Source organism: Phoca vitulina, unplaced genomic scaffold, assembly GCF_004348235.1.
Source record: "Phoca vitulina isolate PV1807 unplaced genomic scaffold, GSC_HSeal_1.0 scaffold30, whole genome shotgun sequence".
Classification (NCBI taxonomy): Eukaryota; Metazoa; Chordata; class Mammalia; order Carnivora; family Phocidae; genus Phoca; species Phoca vitulina.
Window position 1 is genome coordinate 19,040,861 of NW_022589733.1, and position 20,198 is coordinate 19,061,058.

At 45.2% G+C, this 20,198-nt stretch overlaps 1 protein-coding gene across 1 annotated transcript in view; it reads left to right on the forward strand.

The window, feature by feature from the left end:
- The window catches only part of CDH3 (cadherin 3), a 45,871-nt gene that overhangs the window by 5,547 nt on the left and 20,126 nt on the right, over positions 1 to 20,198 (forward strand). Inside the window, exon 3 of the mRNA XM_032424051.1 lies at positions 19,859 to 19,944. Coding sequence (XP_032279942.1) covers positions 19,859 to 19,944 — 86 coding nt within the window. The remainder of the gene's footprint in view (positions 1 to 19,858; positions 19,945 to 20,198) is intronic.

Below are 20,198 nucleotides of genomic sequence, written 5' to 3' on the forward strand. Positions count from 1 at the left end.
GTCATTCGGCCGACAAATGTCTGAGTACCTACTGGGTGTTAGATGTTCAGAAATGACAAAGACTCATATCTCATTAATGCCAGTGAACTCCCCAATTAGAGGACGAAGCAGATCAGCCGCCAGGCAATTTTAATTATGAATCTGACATTCAGCAGATACTGAGCACCTACCAAGTGTCAGATACTGTTGTTCTAAGTGCTACGGTTATGTTAGTGAGCAAAACAGGCCCAAAACCCAGGCTTCATGGGCCATTTACCTGCTGGTGGAAGAAGACAGACAAAATAAGTTAGTATAGTATATATAGCATATGTATTATATATAATAAGTATATATACAGTATAATATATAATGTTTTATATATATATAAAATATATAACATGTATATATAAATATGATCAAGCAGGAGGTAGGGGAGAAAAAAATATGGAGGCACATAGGAAGGGCTGCTGATATGTTCTCAGGGGACCTGAAGGAAGTGATGTCCAAGCTGAAGGCTGGAGAAGAATTATGCAAGGGAGTTGGGGCAGGAGAGGTAGCAGGGAGTGTTCCTGGCAAGGGCACAGTATGGGGGCCAGGAACTTAAATATATTTAGTCTGGCTGGACCATGGAGTGTAAGGTGGGAAGAGGCAAAAGGAGAAGTAGGCAGGGTCCAGTCCAGCTTGAAATTTGTTCCACTCCACCACCACCACCGCCCCCCCCCCCCCCCCCCCCCCCCCCCCCCCCCCCCCCGCCCCGTCCCCCATCAGAGAGGCAGTAAGGTATTTGGGAAAGGCAGATGTGGCTGAAGTCCTAGTTAGGCCCTCCTGGAGGCCAGCGTCTCTGAAGTCTCCCCTGGAACCAGGACCCTGGGCCCCACCTCCAGCCTCCCTTCTTGCCTCCCCTTCCCCGCTTTCCCCAGATCCAAGAATGTTTTAAGTCTCAAATTTCCCCCCTCATTTCATTTAGTTACCAGTCATTGCCAGGCAGCAGGGCTACCCATCAAGGAAGGGCTTCCAAACAAAAAAGCAACCTAAATACCATTTACTGAGAGCTTACTGAGTTCTAGAGACTACATTATGTACTTTATGTAATAAGCCCTTTTAATCCCCTTATACCCGTGGGTGGGGTGGGGGGTGTTGAATTGGCTTCATTTAACTGGATAGGAAACCTAGGCTTGTAACTTTGTAACCTATCCAAGGTCGCCCAGCTAGTAAATTGTGGAATTAGGATTTGAACCCAGGTTGGTCTCCCTAAGTGTGGGATACTAACCACACTCCTAAGTGTGCCAGAGGGGAAGAGGTTGTGAGTCCTTCTGGTCGCAGCCAAGCTAGAGGAAGATTGGAAATAGTTAACTTCTGACCCAAGGGCTTTGAATTCCTGTTCCTTCCACAGGCCTCTGTTAATCACCAGGAGCTGGAGTTGGGGGGAGGGGGCATTTCTATCCAGGACCCCTGGCCTCCTCTTCAGGATGTGGGGGGATAGGGCTGGTTCAGACACCAGGCCTGATAGCACTCTCACTCAGAGTTCTCAGCAGAGAATCTGCTTCTGGCTGATTATCTTCTACCTCTCCTCATCCCCACCCCCACCTTCCTGCTCCACTCCCCACCCCCCTCAAGGACTCCCCCACCTTGCTCTGAGTGGAGGAGCTTGATACACTCTGCCTCTCTCCCCTTGCCCCAGCGAAATCTGGGCACCCTTCCGATTCTGGGTCACTAGAGTTTCAGTGGCCTGCAAGTTCGTCAAGCTAACAGAATCCCCTCCAGGCTATGGTAGCCATGATCCTGCTGAACTTCCGGGGTGCTGGGATGCTCCTGCTGTCTCAGTAAACCAAAATGCCTTATCCTGGAAAGAGAGAGCACACAGACACCTTCCTTTTTCCCCCATACCCCATCTTTGAACTCACAACTCTGACTCTTTTGCTGTCTGACATCTGAGGAGAGGGCCTCAGAGCCAAGGCCCCATAGCCAGGAGGTGGGCGAGTTGGTGGCTCCTTCCCCCTCATGAGAGCCTCCGAGGCTCCACAGAACCCCAGGGAGGGGAGATCTGTTCTCCACTGGACCCCAAGACTTGATCTCATGATCTCAAGGGCTGGATGGGGAGATGGGGCCAAGGAGGCACAATCCCAGCCTTTCCTTTTCCCTCTCAGTCTCAGAACCCCAATTTTTGCTAAAGAGCACGTAAGATTAGTTCAGTGTTAGACCTCTCTTACCAAGAAACCTTAAACCCGTGTTGAAGGCTAAAGGTCGGTTGATCTGGCCCAGAGTTCTGATCTCAGGGTCTCCCATCAGCTTGAGGAAGTCTTTGCTCCCCTGGAATTCACTGTGTACAAGAGTGCATATGTATTTTTCTGAGACAATTCCTCCCCCTAATTTGGGAAATGCTAGCATATCCCTGTCTCCCCAAACCCCGCCCCTCAACTTCCCCAGCTCAGGTACATTCAGTTTTTCAGGGTCTTGTCAAACCCAGTGGTGGGTTTGATGGTGGACATCTGGGCAGGGGAAAATGGGGTTCTCAGCCTGGTTTCTCAACCCAACCCATGTGGCCTGAGACAAGTTACTCTACTCCCAGCTCCTCAGCCTTGAGGCTCTAAGTGTCATGTGTGTGCGACATGCCTTCATGTCCCTGGAGCTATGAGGAGGTGGACTGCTGGCTGGTCGCTAACAGGGCAGGACTGGAGCGTTCTGCTCCTCTGCTGAGTCTTGCTTAAAGGCTGGCTACCTTCTCACAGCGAGTCCCATCTTGTCGTAGCTTCAGGCCGAGAGAAAAGACAGCTACTTGTGGGCTCCTCATACACAAGCCAGAACAAGATGCCAGGCCCACACCCTGCCCTCTTCTTGTGGAGTCTGCCTCAGCTGGGGCTTCCCACCAGGGCTGCTTGACCTGCAATTTTCTTGTCTTTTATGGTCTTTTTCCGCTTCCAGAATGCTCCTGCATTCCCCATCGGGGACTCAACCACACTCCAACTGGTTTACCGGTCTTTATCCCCTGAGTCAGTAGTTTGCAAGCTTGGCTGAGTATCAGACTTGCCTAGGGAGCTTTTCATTTTTATCACATCCCCCTCCATATGTACTACTGATGTTGTTTATGTGGGGTTGGGCTGGTTGGTTGGAATTTTACATTAATCCATGAATATATGTTCACTGTAAAAGACCATGTTTTTCAATAAAAATATGTAACACTTAGTATGTGACAGGTACGGCTCTTACCATTTTAGATGTATTAGCATGTTTAATCACCATAACACCCCTTCCCCATTTTACAGATAAGGAAACTGAGACCAGAGGGGTTAAGTAACTTGCCCAAGATCACACAACTGATAAACAGCAGAGTTTGGATTCAAATCTAAGCAGCCCAAGCTTTAACCACTGCACTCCACTGCCTCTCAATAGAAGCAAATCAGAAATAAACACAGGAAAGTTCTCTTCCTCAGTTCTCCTGCCTAAGGATAAGCACATCCAGTGGTTTAATGTGAATCTTTGTGGACCTTTTTCTTTACAAGAAACTTATATGTGCATTAAGGAATTTTTAAAACAAGAATTGGACTATATCAAGCATATAAACATTGTAACTTACTTTTTTAACTTACTGAATCACAGGCATCTTTCTCCATATTGTTAAATACACATCTATCTTGTTTTTAACAAGTCCATAGTCTTCTATGTGGTGGATATACCATGATTTATTTAGCTAAACCCTTGTTTTTATCTTTTACAGATGTGGAAGTGGGGAGGAGTTAAAAAAAGTTGTAAAGTGTTTGGATTTTCAGAAACCTATCAGATCACCTTATTAGGAAAGACTGCTGTAGAAGGATGATCACATGAATTGTTCATCTTAACCCCATTCACATAAATTAAGCTTTTCTGTTCGAATAATACCTTAAAGACGACAGGCTTTTTGCAGTAAACTTAAAAAGGTTACTATGCCATTTAAAAACCATTAGTTTCGGGGCGCCTCGGTGGCTCAGTCAGATAAGCACCAGACTCTTGGTTTCGGCTCATGTCATGATCTCAGGGTCGTGAATACGAGCCCCATGTGGATTCCTGGCTCTGCGGGGAATCTGTTTCTCACCTCTTCCTCTCCCTCTCTCTCAAATAAATAATATTAAAAATAATTTAAAAACTGGGACGCCTGCGTGGCTCAGTCATTAAGCGTCTGCTTTCAGCTCAGGTCATGGTCTCAGGGTCCTGGGTTCGAGCCCCCATCGGGCTCCCTGATCCGCGGGAAGCCTGCTTCTCCCTCTCCCACTCCCCCTGCTTGTGTTCCTTCTCTCGCTGTGTCTCTCTCTGTCAAATAAATAAATCTTTAAATAATAATAATAATAAACCATTAATTTTAACACTAACCATTGTTTGATGACTTAATTATCTGAATGTTTCAGAAGTATTTGAAGTCATCAAAGCTTTAAAAAATGTAAACTGCTTAACTCAGAAGTAAACTGTAAAATCTCAGCACTTGCATTATTTTCCTTGGGTGTTGAGAGTTTGAAAATGAAACATTCAGTTAAAACAAAAATGAAATTTTTCTCATTTTTCTTTAGATGTCAAAATCTAGTTAGCAAGCATTTTGCTGAAGAAAAGTTGATTTCCATTCTTTTTTTTTTAAAGATTTTATTTATTCATTCAAGACACAGTGATAGAGAGAGCATGAGCAGGGAGAGAGGCAGAGGGAGAAGCAGGCTCCCTGCCGAGCCAGGAGCCGGACGTGGGGCTCGATCCTAGGACCCGGGATCCACAACCCAAGCCGAAGGCAGACGCTTAACCATCTGAGCCACCCAGGCGCCCCTCCATTCTTTTTTTTTTTTTTTTTTTTAAAGATTTATTTTTTAACAGAGAGAGAGACAGCGAGAGAGGGAACACAAGCAGGGAGAGTGGGAGAGGGAGAAGCAGGCTTCCCGCTGAGCAGGGAGCCCGATGTGGGACTCTATCCCAGAACCCTGGGATTATGACCTGAGCTGAAGGCAGACACTTGACTGAGCCACACAGGCGTCCCGGTTTCCATTCTTAAAGAGGATATTCATTTATGATCTTATTTTCTCCCAAGAGGTGCTTATGGGCTTTTTCTTAATCCCAAATATTGTTGTAATAAAGTCTTGTAGAGGGCAGTTGCATGATTTAGAAGATGCGTTCTTGAAAACCTCAAATAATTCATAACTCCCATGATTGAAGACTTATGTTCTCATGTGAATATATGTGAAGTGTATGTGTGTGGGGTAGGGAAGCTGATGGGGGGGGGTGCTTACAATTCACTAGTCTCTCCAGTTGTGAAATTATGTGACTTTACATTATTTAATTTGGGAGATTTGCATTTCTTCAAACTTTGCATACAAAGTGCGACTTGAATATTTATGGCACCATTTCAAATTTCTACAATTGAAATTTGCATAAAATATAACTGTTATAATGTGTAGAGTGCCTGAGCCGGAGTTCAGAGTGCCTGGGTTAAATCTATTTGTCTATTTAACTAGCTGTGGAAACTTGGGTAAGTTGCTTAACGTCTATGCCTCAGTTTCCTTATCTGTAAACTAGGGATAATTATGAGGATCTGATAAGGCTCTAGTATGGATTTAATGAATTAGTATATAGAAAAACATTTAGTAAATAAATGTTTAGGTGTTAGCGGTGGTAAAGTAGCAGTATTGTTACAACTGTAATAGTTTGTATACATATTTCTTTAGAATGCATTCCTAGAAGCAAAACTGCTGGGTCAAAGGACTTTCATAGTTTGCTCAACATTATCAAACACCTACTTTGTATCAGGCACTGAGCTAAGTGTTGAGATACAGTGATAAGCAAATTCTAACATAGTCTTTGCCTTTGGGCATTAATGAGAGTAGTAAGGGAGATAGACAATTAGATAATAACAAGTAAACATATAATCACAGTTGTAATGAATTATATGGCAGAAAGTTACTTAGAGCTTCCCTGAGAAAGTAACTTGCTTTGGGATCTGAAAGATGTTAGGAGTTAACTGGGTAAACTGGAGTGGGAGTGTAGAGAGACACTGTTCTAGAAGGGGGGGGCAGCATGTGCAAAGGTCCTGTGTTAAGGGGGGTTATGCTGCATTTAAGAAGAGCACTAATGTGGCTAGACGGTGGAGACAGGGAATTGAGCACATTAAAGATTTTGTTTTTTATCCTAAGAACAATGGCACACCATGGGGCGCCTGGGTGGCTCAGTCGTTAAGAGTCTGCCTTCGGCTCAGGTCATGATCTTAGGGTCCTGGGATCGAGCCCCGCATCAGGCTCCCTGCTCGGCTGGAAGCCTGCTTCTCCCTCTCCCACTCCCCCTGCTTGTGTTCCCTCTTTCGCTGTCTCTCTCTCTGTGTCAAATTAAAAAAAAAAAATCTAAAAAAAAGAACAATGGCACACTATTGATGAGTTTCAAACAAGAAAGTGATCTCATTTCATTTTCTCAAATGTATGATCTGTTGCATTTTAAAAGATCCTTTTTTTAAAAAATGGAGATTTTTGCACTCACTGAAGCTAAATATGATGTGGTATGTACTAAAGCAGTGTGGGTAGAGATGAAGAGGCATGAATGGTCATCGAAGATGATGATGCTAGCTAACCACCTTCCAGGCACTGTGCAAAGTATTACCTCCTTTAATTGAGTTAGATATTATTAACATCATTCCATTTTATAGGTGAGGAAACAAACTTGCCCAAAGTCGGTGATGGAGCCAAAATTTGAGCCCAGGTACTCTAGACCCAGACTCTGAGCTGCTTCTGGGACCCAGATTTTGGGTTTGAGTAGCTGACACATGATATGTCATTCTCTGGGAGACCCATGAAAAAGGACGATATTTGGGCTAAGAGTAAAGATCATGGATTTATCATGGATTTGCTTTTTGACATGCTGATTTCAAGATACCTTTAAAATATCCACGGGGAGGGGCACCTGGGTGGCTCATTCAGTTAAGCATCAGCCTTCTGCTCAGGTCATGATCCCAGGGTCCTGGGATCGAGGCGCATGTTGGGCTCCCTCCTCAGCGGGAAGCCTGCTTCTCCCTCTCCCTCTGTCTGCAGCTCCCTCTGCTTGTGCTCTCTCTGTGTCAAATAAATAAATAAATCTTAAAAAAAAAAAAAAAATCCAGGGGGAAATACTGCATAAACAACTATAACAGATATATGTGTTGTTGTTCAAAGGAAGGATCTGGTCATTTGAAATCTTGATAACGTCTTTTGAAGTGCCCTCAAAAAGCCATTCCAATTTAACTACTTTGGAGAAATAAATGAGACAGGAACTTCTAGAAACCAATAAACTGCCTCCCTGAGATCACCTCCAGAAACTGATTCAGAAGTGATGGGTGGGCTGGACATAGGGAATCTGGATTTAAAAAAAAAAAATTCTCCAGGTCAATCATGCAGCTGTGTTTGGGAACCAGTGCTTTTACCCACCAGACCCTTAATTGCTATCCCAGATATCCCAGGGTGATCACCAGGATCTCTGTTCTGGTATGGTCCTGGAGGGTGGGAATGAGTAAGCCAGGCAGCACACCTCATGCTGAACTTTGAGTCAGCCCTATTCCAAACTCCCAGAGTGCTGTGGAGTACAGCCCAGCTTGGGTTTTTCTCTGAGGATTACGAGGGAGGATCCTGCTCCCAAGGGTAAGGAGGAGCCTGAGTAACGCAGTCTTTGCAAAGAGTTTTCAACAGAGAGGCAAAAAGAAATTCCCCGGAAAAAATAGCTTTCTCCTCAACAACCTGGGGTTATATAACTTTTCTAGTAAAGGGGGAGGGGGATCATAACTGATAGCAACTGATATCTGACAGCAAATCAAATACATGATTAACTACGGAAAAACTGGAAGATAAGCAAAATAGAAGCCCACCATTCCTAAAGGACCTCTGTCATTTCAAATGAACTTCAGGGCCATTTCCCTAACCAAGTGTTCGTCGACGTCTGATCTGCGGGGCAGGGCGGGAGTTCCCCGGCTTCACTGCCCTACAGCTCGCCCTCCAGTCCCGCTCGCCTAACAATCCCGCTTTGTCTTCTCCTTGGGTGGCTAGAGGGGCTCCATGCTGAGGGCCCCTAAAGCCCCGCGGGCCCCCTCTGCTGGAAGATCCAGGTCCAGGGTGAGCCGGGCTTTGAGGTGGGGAGCCATCTGGCAGGTATAGCGGCAGTGCCAGGGTCAGGCTGTCGTCCCGGAGCTGGTTGTCTGTGTAAAGCCCCTGCTGCACCAGCGGCCGCTTTAGAATGCTTTCCACCCCGCGCTTCAGCTCCAGGACAGTGCTTCCCTCCTCGGCAGGTCGGAAAATGGTGATCTCGTGGCGATGAATCATCACGAGCACTTCCATGGCAGTGAGTCCGCTAGCTTTGCCCGCAGCTTTTGGAAAAGAGAGTCTGGGTCCTGTGAGGACAGCTGTGGAGCCGCCTGAAGCGCTTTATCTCCCAGCGAGGCACTAACGGCCTTCGGGGTCAATGAACCCCTCGGCTTCCCAGCATGCCTTTGGACTCCGCGTGCCGCACCCGACCCCTCCCCCTAGCCCCAGCATCCTTCGCGCCCACTCCCTCGCCCCGTTGAGTGCCTTAGACTAGGGCCTGCTCACTGTCCACCATCTTGGGTTTCGTTTTCTTCTGGGATCGTTGTTTCTAGGGAAAGCTAGGCCACCTTCCTGGTGCCAAGGCTGAGCCCCATTCTCTGCCTGTCTTTTCTTTTCAACCCTCTTCCCCCTGCTCTCTTTTACAAGTATAATAATATTTTACGTTTTGTCTATAAATGACAGTTTTGTGGGGCTCCTGGCTGGCTCAGTCAGAAGAGCATGCAACTCTTGATCTTGGGGCTGTGACTTCAGCCCCTTGTTGGGTGTAGAGATTACTAAAAATAAATAAACTTTTATAAATAAATAAATGGCTTTTTTATGACCTGGCTTTTTTTTTTTTCCCTCCTCAGCAGAGCAGGGTTTTTCCTTGATAGGTTTTCTTTGTCTTTTTTTTTTTTTTTTTTTTTTTAAGTGTTTATTCATCTAAGTAATCTCTACACACAACGTGGAGCTCAGACTCAGGACCTTGAGATCAAGAGTTGCATGTTCTTCTGACTGAGCTAGCCAGGTGCCCCTGTAGGTTTTCTTTTATGATATTTAATGCTGTAGATGAGACATTTGAGTGACAGTAGCACACATAATTCTGTTGAAAGTTAAGTTGTTGTGACTGACTTATTTTTTTTAGTTTCAGCAATAGTTATGAATATATCCTTCCTGTTACAGTTTTGTCCTGTCTGGGAAGATTTTTCTGGCACAATTCCTGGGTCAAAGGGCTTGTTTAAGGCTTCTTGATTGTCAGAAAGGTGCCAATTTACACTCCCCCAACCCCTAACAGTACATAGCAGCACCTGTTTCCAAAGTATTCCACAACACTCATTCTTTTAATTTGTATTTTAGTGAACTATTTTCCTATTATATAGTTTTACTCAGGAAAATGCCAGAATCTTTTAAGGTAGTTCTGCATACTTATCCCATGCAACTTGTTATCCCAGCCCCTTAACAGAAGGCAGTGATAGTTATGAGCACACATTTGTTTGCTTTATGAACTAGATGTATCCCTAAGCCGAGCCAGAATGGAGACTTGATTATCTCTCTTGCATCCCCCACAAGCTTCCTTTTGGCCACAATACTTTAAAACTGATAAATGCTCTTCTCTTCTAGTTTTTTTTTTTTTTTTTTTTTTTAAAGTTTTTATTTATTTGACAGAGAAACAGCGGGAGAGGGAACACAAACAGAGGGAGTGGTAGAGGGAGAAGCAGGCTTCCCGCTGAGCAGGGAGCCAGAAGTGGGACTCGATCCCAGGACCCTGGGATCATGACCTGAGCCGAAGGCAGACGCTTAATGACTGAGCCACCCAGGCGCCCCTTCCCTTCTAGTTTAAATGCCCAAAGATCAGCAGAGAAACTGGCCAAGACTGATCACTTGTAGGACATTTTATTCCCAGAGAGGTGGGTGGTTTTATTTTGTCAGAACATCCAGTAAAGTTGGACATTGAGACTATATAGCACCTCCATGTCATGGCTGAGAAGACAAGCTCCTGACCTTCAAGGGTGTTCCCCTGGCAGTTGGGAGGTGTCTAGGCAATTCCGACCTTAAGAGCAGGACTGGAATGAGTTCTCAGCCCAGTATCCATCAGTTCTTAGTCTACGTAAAAAGCTTTCTTTTTTTCAATAGCTCTTGTACCCCGGGGACTTAACTCTTCTCACCGAACTTTTATACTGGTGCCAGTTCAGGATCTGAGGCCAGGCTTGGCAGGATGGTGTTGAGAGAGGAGCTTTGAGCACAGGCCAGGGACTCCTGGTTCCACTGGATGTCTATGTAGTGCAGATACACAGAGCTCTGATATTATTTCTCTAGAAGCAATCTCAAGTTACTAACTCCCTTCCCCAACAATATTCTAGGAATTGTGTCCTTAGGCTCAGTGCCGAAAGCTATTAATTTATATTATAGAAATACCTAACTCTGCATCAGGTTCATTGGCTTTGTGATTCCGAATCTCTTGAATCTAAGGCAGTTAAATGATTTTAAGGTCCCAGGTGGGTGTGGAAGAACTATGTTTAGGTGTCTTTTTCAGTCTTAAGATCTGAACTGTTGCCCCATATGCTCATCAGTGCTCACCAGCTTGCCCCAGCAAAAGTTTGACACAAGCCCATTCATGCCCCCATGACTTGGCCAGGATGTGTGGCCTTGTGGAGCTAGGCTACAGTCAGGAATGGGAATCAGCTTACTTCACTAGCTGTTAGAAGGTGGGGTAGAAGGGGATGAGTGATGATGACACCTGGTTCAGATCAATTTCATTTAGAAACCAGTAATACAAGCCAGTGGTGCCAGGACACATCTAGGAGGAAGTTGTAATGATCTGCCCCAGGGCTTACCATTTGCCAGCCTCTCTGTGACTCATGGCTTGCAGAAAAAACTGCTCATGTTCCTACAGGTGCCTCAGCAAGTTTTCCTGGGCAGTTTAACTTGTCAGTGAGGTGGCCATCCTCTGCCTCCCCCAATAAACCATGGTGCACCCCCTGTAAAACAGTCCTTTCCTAATGCAAACTGAGCCAGCTCCCTATTAGGCTCTTTGGTCCTATGTATCTCTTTCTTGCTTTGGTGCTTCATCCCTCAGGTAAAGCATTTGGCTGTAGCTAACCCCTTGCCCACTTTGAGAGATGGTTTCTCTTTGGTGTAGGGAGAGGCCCGGAGTTAGAATCAGAAACTTAATTAGCTGTGAGTAGGCTAGAGGTACCTTTCATTGAGGGCTTGCTGTGAGCTAGACATAGTGCCCAGTGCATACAAGCTTTCATATGAGTTAAGTAGTAGTATTTCCATTTTCAGATGAGGAAACAGCTTCCATATGCTCACACAATATGGATTTGAGCCCAGGTCTTTTAGACTTTAAATCTCATGCTCTTCATCATTTACCTGTCTTTAGGATTTGAAATCTGGTCCTACTGTTTCCTACTTATGGGGCCTCATATACTTTACTTACTTCTCAGAAGCTGCTTCCTGAGGCACTTCAATTCCAGGCAGCCTCTTGTTTTCTGCATTGTCAGAATGGGGGCAGTAATATTCACCTTGCAGGTTATTTTCTAAGGAATTGGATAGGAAAACACTTAGCTGGGTGTCTCAGGCAGAGTGGGTTGAAGCTTGTTCCTGCCTGCCTGACTCATGCCCCTAGATTGTGCTCTGTATCCAACTGAACGCAGGTTAGAGCTGATGGGGCCGGGCCCTCTGATGCAACTGGAATATGCAGCCTGAGCAGGAGGCACGTACACTTGGAGTGCATGACTATTGACTTCTTGATTATTGGCACTGTGCTCTCTAACAATAGATGGATCGCCAACTACAAATATTTGGAACCATATGATAATGGAAATGTGCCAGCAACAGGACACTGAAGTGTCCTGTGCATTTTGTGGGGTGGGGCAGATTTTGTAGAAAACAGGAGAGGGTTTCTGGGTTCCTGGCAGCTTTTAGAGTTTGGGGAATTAAGGCTTCTGATGGGGGGGGTCAGTCCATTAGCCTCTAGCTATATAAGCTGATAGGAGAGGATTGGAGAACTCGGTCTTTTGTTAAGGGAAACAACTAACAAACTTATCTGGCCACCCCTCTGCTAGCTGAAGACCTTCCCTTAGGAAGAAGGCTGTTTTGAGAAAGGGAAACAGGACTGTTGTTAATTTTTTTAAAGATTTATTTATTTATTTTAGAGCACAAGTGGGAGGGGCAAAGGGAGAGGGAAAGAGACTCTCAAGCCGTCTCCGAGCTGAGCGCGGAGCCCCATGCGGGGTTCAGTGTCAACCCTGAGGTCACCACCTGAGCTGAAACCAAGAGCCAGACCCTTAACCGACTCCACCACCCAGGTGCCCCGGAATGTTAATTTTTTATCAGTATTTGAAGCTAATGCATTCATGCAGGTCAGAATTTAGAAGGGTATTCAGTAAAAAAAAATCTCATCCCTGGGACACCTGGGTGGCTCACTCAGTTAAGCGTCTGCCTTCAGCTCAGGTCATGATCCCAGGGTCCTGGGATCGAGTCCCACATCGGGCTCCTTGCTCAATGGGGAGTCTGCTTCTCCCGCTGCCTGTCACTCCCCCTGCTTGTGCTGTCTCTCTCTGACAAATAAATTAATTAATTAAAAAAAAAAATCTCATCCCTGTTCCCCTGTAAGCCTAGTTTTTTGGGTCACCTTCCAGAGGTTTTTTGTTTTTTTCTTTTTTTAAGATTTTGTTTATTTGGGGCGCCTGGGTGGCTCAGTCGTTAAGCGTCTGCCTTCGGCTCAGGTCATGATCCCGGGGTCCTGGGATCGAGCCCCACATCGGGCTTCCTGCTCAGCGGGAAGCCTGCTTCTCCCTCTCCCACTCCCCCTGCTTGTTTTCCCTCCCTCGCTGTGTCTCTCTCTGTCAAAGAAATAAATCTTTAAAAAAAAAAAAAAAAAAAAGATTTTGTTTATTTGACAGAGAGAGACACAATGAGAGAGGGGACACAAGCAGGGGGAGTGGGAGAGGGAGAAGCAAGCTTCCCAGTGAGCAGGGAGCCTGATGTGGGGCTCGATCCCAGGACCCCGGGATCATGACCTAAGTCGAAGGCAGACGCTTAACGACTGAGCTACCCAGGCGCCTCCAGAGGTATTTTTCAAATACAATTAAAAATACAAATGTTAGCGTATTAACATAGACTATATTAATCTTTATCTCATTTAAATTAATTGTATGTCTTAGAGATCTTTCCATATCAATACATAGGAGCTTCCTCATCATTTCAGCTTTGTGTGTGTGTGGCTGCGTAGTGTTCTCTTGTATAGATGGTGTCATAATACAAAGTTCATCTCTTATTGATAGACATTGGGATTGTCTGGGGTTTTGCTATTACAATCAATGCATCGTTGAATAGTTTAGTAGAAAAATGATTTTGGAAAAGAGGCAGTATCTTGTACAAATTTAAAGGTACTTGAGGATAGACACTTGTTCCCTGATGCATCCCTAGTTTCTAGAAGAATGTTGGGCACTTAGGAAGCACTCAAGTAGCCCTTGAATCAACCACTATGTTGAGGAACCTGGCTTTAGAATCTGAATACCCTGGGTTCTTTCTCCACCTTACGCTCACTAGCTGTATGACCTTGGGCTATCCTCATCTCTGAACCTCAGCGTCCTGGTGTGTTATAAGAGTCTGTGTAAGCTTCTGGGGTTCACAAATTTGTGGTTTGGGGTTTTATCTTATTTGATGTTCAAGATGGCTCTGTGAAGTCTAATTTCCATCTTCCAAATGAGAAAACCTAAATTCCTAATAAGTGGTTCAATTTCTGCATCAGCATATTGATGTTTCCAACTAACAGCGTTGAGGGACCTTTGTATGCATCCTTAACACATCTTTAGGATATGCTGAGTCATCTAAGGAGTTTTAGGTATTCCCTTTAAGCTTTTCTTACTCTTATTACATCAAGGAGCAAGTGTGGTTGGTCCTACTACTCTTGAATTACTCTAATAGCATGCATCTCTCCTTTTAAACCAAGGGAAAGCAGGCCTCAGGCACAAAACTTGAGGAAACAATTGATTCTGAGACCCAGAGAATTCAAGTGCCTTACCCAGGATCACCAAGCAAGTTAATGTCAGTGCCTACAGGGGTCTTTGTGTCCATTAACTGCATCAAAGGCAGACCCTGACATGCATTCTATTCATCAGTCCTCTACTTATATTCTTTTTTTTTTTTTAAGATTTTTTATTTATTTGGGGTGCCTGGGTGGCTCAGTTGTTAAGCGTCTGCCTTCAGCTCAGGTCGTGATCCCGGGGTCCTGGGATCGAGCCCTGCATCGGGCTCCCTGCTTTGTGGGAAGCCTGCTTCTCCCTCTCCCACTCCCCCTGCTTGTGTTCCCTCTCTTGCTTTGTCTTTCTCTGTCAAATAAATAAATAAAATCTTAAAAAAAAAAAAGATTTTTTATTTATTTGACAGAGACAGACACAGCGAGAGCAGGAACACAAGCAGGGGGAGTGGGAGAGGGAGAAGCAGGCTTCTCGTGGAGCAGAGCCCGATGCGGGGCTCGATCCCAGGACTCTGGGATCATGACCTGAGCCGAAGGCAGACGCTTAACGACTGAGCCACCCAGGCACCCCCTTTACTTATATTCTCATTTAATCCTCACATCAACCGTGTGAGAGTGGTACTGTTATTTTCCTGAAGTCTAGCGCTTTCCTCCAAATATCACACTGCCTCACTGGGCATCTAAAAATCAGACTCTGCCATTTCAATAGATGGAGAAGGAGAACAGGTAATGGGAGGTGAGGGAGAGCTAAGAAAACAAACTCTTGGGTGTATCAGAGAGACAAAATAACCATAGTGTTTAAGACAAAGATTCAGGCCATGAAGGTCTGGTTACCATTTTCTAGCTCCTCTGTTTCCTAGCTATGTAACTTCAGTGAATTCATTTAACCTGTTTCTTGCATTGTAGAAAATGGACTTTAAATCTACTTCATAGGGTGCTTGGTGAAGATTAAATAAGAAAGTATTTAAATGTCAGCTGTTGGGGCGCCTGGGTGGCTCAGTTGGTTAAGCGACTGCCTTCGGCTCAGGTCATGATCCTGGAGTCCCTGGATTGAGTCCCGCATCGGGCTCCCTGTTCTGCAGGGAGTCTGCTTCTCCCTCTGACCCTCCCCCCTCTCATGTGCTCTCTCATTCTCTCTCTCAAATAAATAAATAAAATCTTTAAAAAAAAAAAAATGTCAGCTGTTGGGATGCCTGGTTGGCTCAGTTGGTTAAGTGTCTGTCTTCAGCTCGGGTCACGATCCTGGGGTCCTGGGATCAAGTCCCACATTGGGCTCCCTGCTCAGCGGGGAGCCTGCTTCTCCCTCTGCCTGTCGTTCCCCCTGCTTGTGCTCTCTCTCTCTCTCACAAATAAATAAATAAATAAAATCTTAAAAAAAAAAGGTCAGCTGTTAATAGGAATTCAGGAGGGGGGAAGAGATTCCTGACTCCTGAGAATGGTGCAGGTTGTATTAGTTTGCTAGGGCTTCTGTAACAAAGTAACCCAGACTCAGGGGCTTAAGCAACAAAAAGTAATGCATTAGCAGGTTTGATTTTGTTTGAGGCCTCTCTCCTTAGCTTGTAGATGGCTGTCTTCTCTCTTCCCTCTGTAACTGTGTCCAGATTCCCTCCTCTTATAAGGACACTAGTCATATTGGCTTGGGCCCCACCCCAGTGACATCATTTTAACTTAGTCACCTCTTTTTTTTTTTTTTTTTTTTAAGATTTTGTTTATTTATTTGACAGAGAGAGGGAACACAAGCAGGAGGAGTGGGAGAGGGAGAAGCAGGCTTCCCGCCGAGCAGGGAGCCCGATGCGGGGCTCGATCCAGGACCTGGGCCCCATGACCTGAGCCGAAGGCAGACGTTTAACCACTGAGCCACCCAGGCATCACAACTTAGTAACCTCTTTAAAGCCTCTGTCTCCACATACAGTCACATTCGGAGGTACTGGGGGTTAGGACTTCATATGAGTTTGGTGGGGAGAACAACACAATTCATATTAAGAGAAAAATATGACAGAAAAATTTAAAAAAGAAATTGCTGGTAACCCCAGTCATTGGAAATTTTCATTTCCTTTTAGTTTTTTGAAATGTGCATAGTTGCATATATTACATAGGCCTTTCTATATTTTGCTTACTTTCTTTCACTTCATAGCATAAGAATTTTCCTAGATAACTTAAAAACTCTACTATAAATATCATTTTGCATAGTTGGATAAATAACCTGTGGAGTAAGCGTTCCATAGATTATTTAACTGTTGCTCTATATTAAGGTGATTTAACCTTGCCATATATCATTCCTGGTCCTTTAAACCCTCGGGCAAAGCCACAATCCTCAGAAGATGGGTCTCTATAGCTGTGTGCAGGATGCAAAGGGTCACCTTGGGAGTCTCGCTTGCCTCCAGGGCCCTCTGGAGTGGACTCAGGCCTAGATCCCTCCTTCCTCTCCTACTGGCCAAGCCTCCCTTCTTCCCCCTTCCATTCACTGACCCCTCTTTGCAAAGATGACCCATGTCTTAACTTCATTCACTTAGGTTAGTTGTGCCTGTTCTTGAACCTCATGTCGATGCGGTCATACCTAGGTCCTCTCTTACATCTAGCCTCCATTATTCAGTATGTTTGTAAGATTCATCCACATCATCATCTGTCTTGGTGGTTGATTAATTTCATTATGTGAATATACCATGGTGTTTCTGTCCGTTCTGCCTTGATGGACCTTTGGGCTGTTTCCAGTTTTTCACTATTAGAAACAGTGCTGCTGTGAACACTAAAACACATGCCTTCAGGCGAGTGTGTGTGTTTGTTGGGTCTCTACCGCAAAGTGGAATTGCTAGGTCTTGGGGAATGTGTATATTTAGCTTTGGTAAATACTACCCAACAGTTTTCCAAAATGACTGTTCTGTTTTACACTCCCACATCAGACTTCTGCTGTTTTTTCTTATTGCGATAAAAGATGCATAACATAAAGTTGACCATTTTAACCATTTTAAAGTAAATAATTCAGTGGTGTTAAAGCACATTCACAGTGTTGTGCAACCAGCATCATAATCCATCTCCAGGACTTTTTCATCATCCTGAACAGAAGCTCTGTACCCATTGGACAGTTAACTCCACATTTGACCCTCTCTTCAACCCCTGGTAACCTCTAGTCTACCTTCTCTCTCTCTCTCTTTTTTTTTTTTTTTTAAGATTTTATTTATTTATTTGACACAGAGAGACACACAGAGAGAGAGGGAACACAGGCAGGGGAGAGGGAGAAGCAGGCTTCCCGCTGAGCAGAGAGCCCGACGTGGGGCCCGATCCCAGGACCCTGGGATCATGACCTGAGCTGAAGGCAGACACTTAACAACTGAGCCAGCCAGGCGCCCCTAGTCTACCTTCTCTCTTAACTATTCTAGGTACCTCATATACACGGAATCCTACAGTATTTGTCCTTTTGTGACTGGCTTATTTCACTTACCATGATGTTTGCAAGGTTCATGCATATTGTAGCATGTGTCAGAATGGTATTACTTTTGCAAGCTGAATAGTGTTCTGTTGCATGGATATACCACATTTTGCTTATCCGTTGATCTCTTGATGAACTTGGGTTGTTGGCACCTTTCAGCTACTGTGAAGAATGATACTATGGAAATTAGTGTACGGGTATCTGTTTGTGTTCCTGCTTTCAGTTCTTTGGAGTATACATCTGGAAATAGAGCTGCTGGATCATACGGCAGTGCTATGTTTACCTTTTGAGGAGCCACCAAACTGTTTGACACGGCATCCGCACCATTTTGCCTTCCCAATGCCAGAGGGTTCCAGTTTCTTCCCATCTGGCCAGCACTTGTTATCCCCCCACCCTTTTAAAAACAGTTTTCCTAGTGGCTGTGAAGTGGTATCACATTGTGCTTTTGATTTGCATTTCCCTAATAGCTCATTGGTTCTGAGCATCTTTTCATAGGCTTATTGGCCATTTGTGTATCTTCTTTGGACAAATGTCTTTTCAGGTCCTTTGTTTTTTGATGTTGAATTTTAGGAGTTGTTTTTATATTCTGGATATTTATCATTTAGAATTCTACTTTTGTAGGGGTGCCTGGCTGGCTCAGTTGTTAAGTGTCCAACTCTTGGTTTTGACTCAGGTCATGATCTCAGGGTTATGAGTTCAAGCCTTGCATTGGGCTCCACGCTGGGCATGGAGCCTACTTTAAAAAAAAAATAGAACTCTACTTTTTAATATTATACTCATATACTGTTTGAATACTTTGTCATGTTCACATTACTTTTGTAGTTAAAAAAAAAAACTCATCTGTTGGGACGCCTGGCTGGCTCAGTCGGTAGAGCGTGCGACCCTTGGTCTTAGGGTTGTGAATTTGAGCCCCACGTTGGGTGTAAAAGGTTACTTAAAAATAAAATCTTAAAAAAAAAAGTCATCTGTTATTCTTCCTTATTTGGAGGAAGGATTTTTTTTTTTTAAGGTTTTATCTATTGGGGCGCCTCGGTGGCTCAGTCGTTAAGCATCTGCCTTCAGCTCAGGTCGTGATCCCAGGGTCTTGGGATCAAGTCCCACATCAGGCTCCCTGCTCTGCGGGAAGCCTGCTTCTCCCTCTCCCACTCCCCCTGCTTGTGTTCCCTCTCTGGCTGTCTTTCTCTCTGTCAAATAAATAAAATCTTAAAAAAAAAAAAAAAAATTTATTTATTTGAGAGAGAGAGCATGAGAGGTGGGAGGGTCAGACTCCCTGTTGAGCAGAGAGCCCGACGCGGGACTCAGTCCTGGGACTCCAGGATCATGACCTGAGTCAAAGGCAGTTGCTTAACCAACTGAGCCACCCAGGTGCCCAGGATTTTGTTTTTTTTTTTAAGTAATCTCTGCACCCAACATGGGGCTCAAACTCACAACCCCGAGATCAGGAGTTGCATGCTCTGCCGACTGAGCCAGCCAGGTGCCCCAAGGAAGAACTTTTTTAAACAACCATCATCATAGAGGAGGAAAGGAGTGGTGGCAACAGGGGGAGAAAATAAACCAATTATCATCATCTGAGACTAAAGGACAATTTTTCAAAAAAGGACAGTTGGGAGGCCTCACGCTGGCATTTCTGTGGCACAGCCCTGTCCCTGTGGGCCTTGTCCTGCTGCAGCCTACTGGTGTCTGGGCCAGCATCAGGGAACCACGGGGCCAGAGGATGGTGCTGAGGGGCCCAGGTGTGCCCTCAGGTGGCCTCTTTTCATGCTTTGGCCACAAGGAAGAGTGGGTAAGAACACTCTCTAGTGAATACCTTGGGGTCAGGCTGATGTGGCTTCTGAACCTCAGTTTTCTTATCTTTGAAAAGAAGCTAATACCTACCTTGGTGGTTAAGGTAGTTGTAGGGATGAAATGGGCCCGTCTCTGGCTTGGTGAATGGTAGTTAGCACCTCAGAGTGCTTATTTAAAGGTTGGCTAAGCAGGGGGGATCCAGAGGGAGCATGATAAACTGAAACACCTAGAGGTTGTCAAGAATGATTTGTGTGGGTAACCAGGTAGCAGGATGCCTATTGCATGTAGGTAGACTCATGGTCTTCTGAAATGCTGAAAATCTCCTGCCTCCAGCTATGACCTTGGGTTTACCTTGTGTCTCATGAGGCCATCTGGGGCTGATGGGCTGAATGCCTATGATCTTGATTCTTTGGTGTCATAAACAAAGAAAGGGGCTTGGCCCACAAACCACAAAGTGATCCTCCCTCTTGAGACCAAAGTTGGAAGCCCCATCTGAAATTCGTATTTACTTGATAACGATGGAGACCAAAAGCAGGTCTCCTTCTGGCTTGGAACAGTCCTTGATCTAGTCAGAGGGCTGTTGTCAGGTGTTGCTTCCCCAGAGTAGCCTCCAGAAGTCCCCTCCTTCCTAATATTCTCTTTCTTCCTTCCCCACAGTGATTTGCACAGACTGCTCCGAGCAAGAGTCAGCCCTGCTTAGCACTGATGGTGGTTTCAGTGTGCTGAATGATAGAACAGTCCAGGTAAAACACCACAATGTTCTCCATGCATGCCCAGCTTGCTGCTGGCCCTCAGTTGCCTACGGCTTACAACCTCCCACTAGGGGCGCCAGAGAGTCAGGCCCTTGGGGCAAGGAACTGCCCTGTGAGCCACGGCCCAGTGCCCTTTGCCCCTGGGATTCCCTTTCCCACTTCCCTTTTCTTCTTTTCCTTCTTGGGCTAAACCCCAAGGGAAGGTGATTCCAACACTGGGCTGCCAATCCCATGAGGCTCTGGGA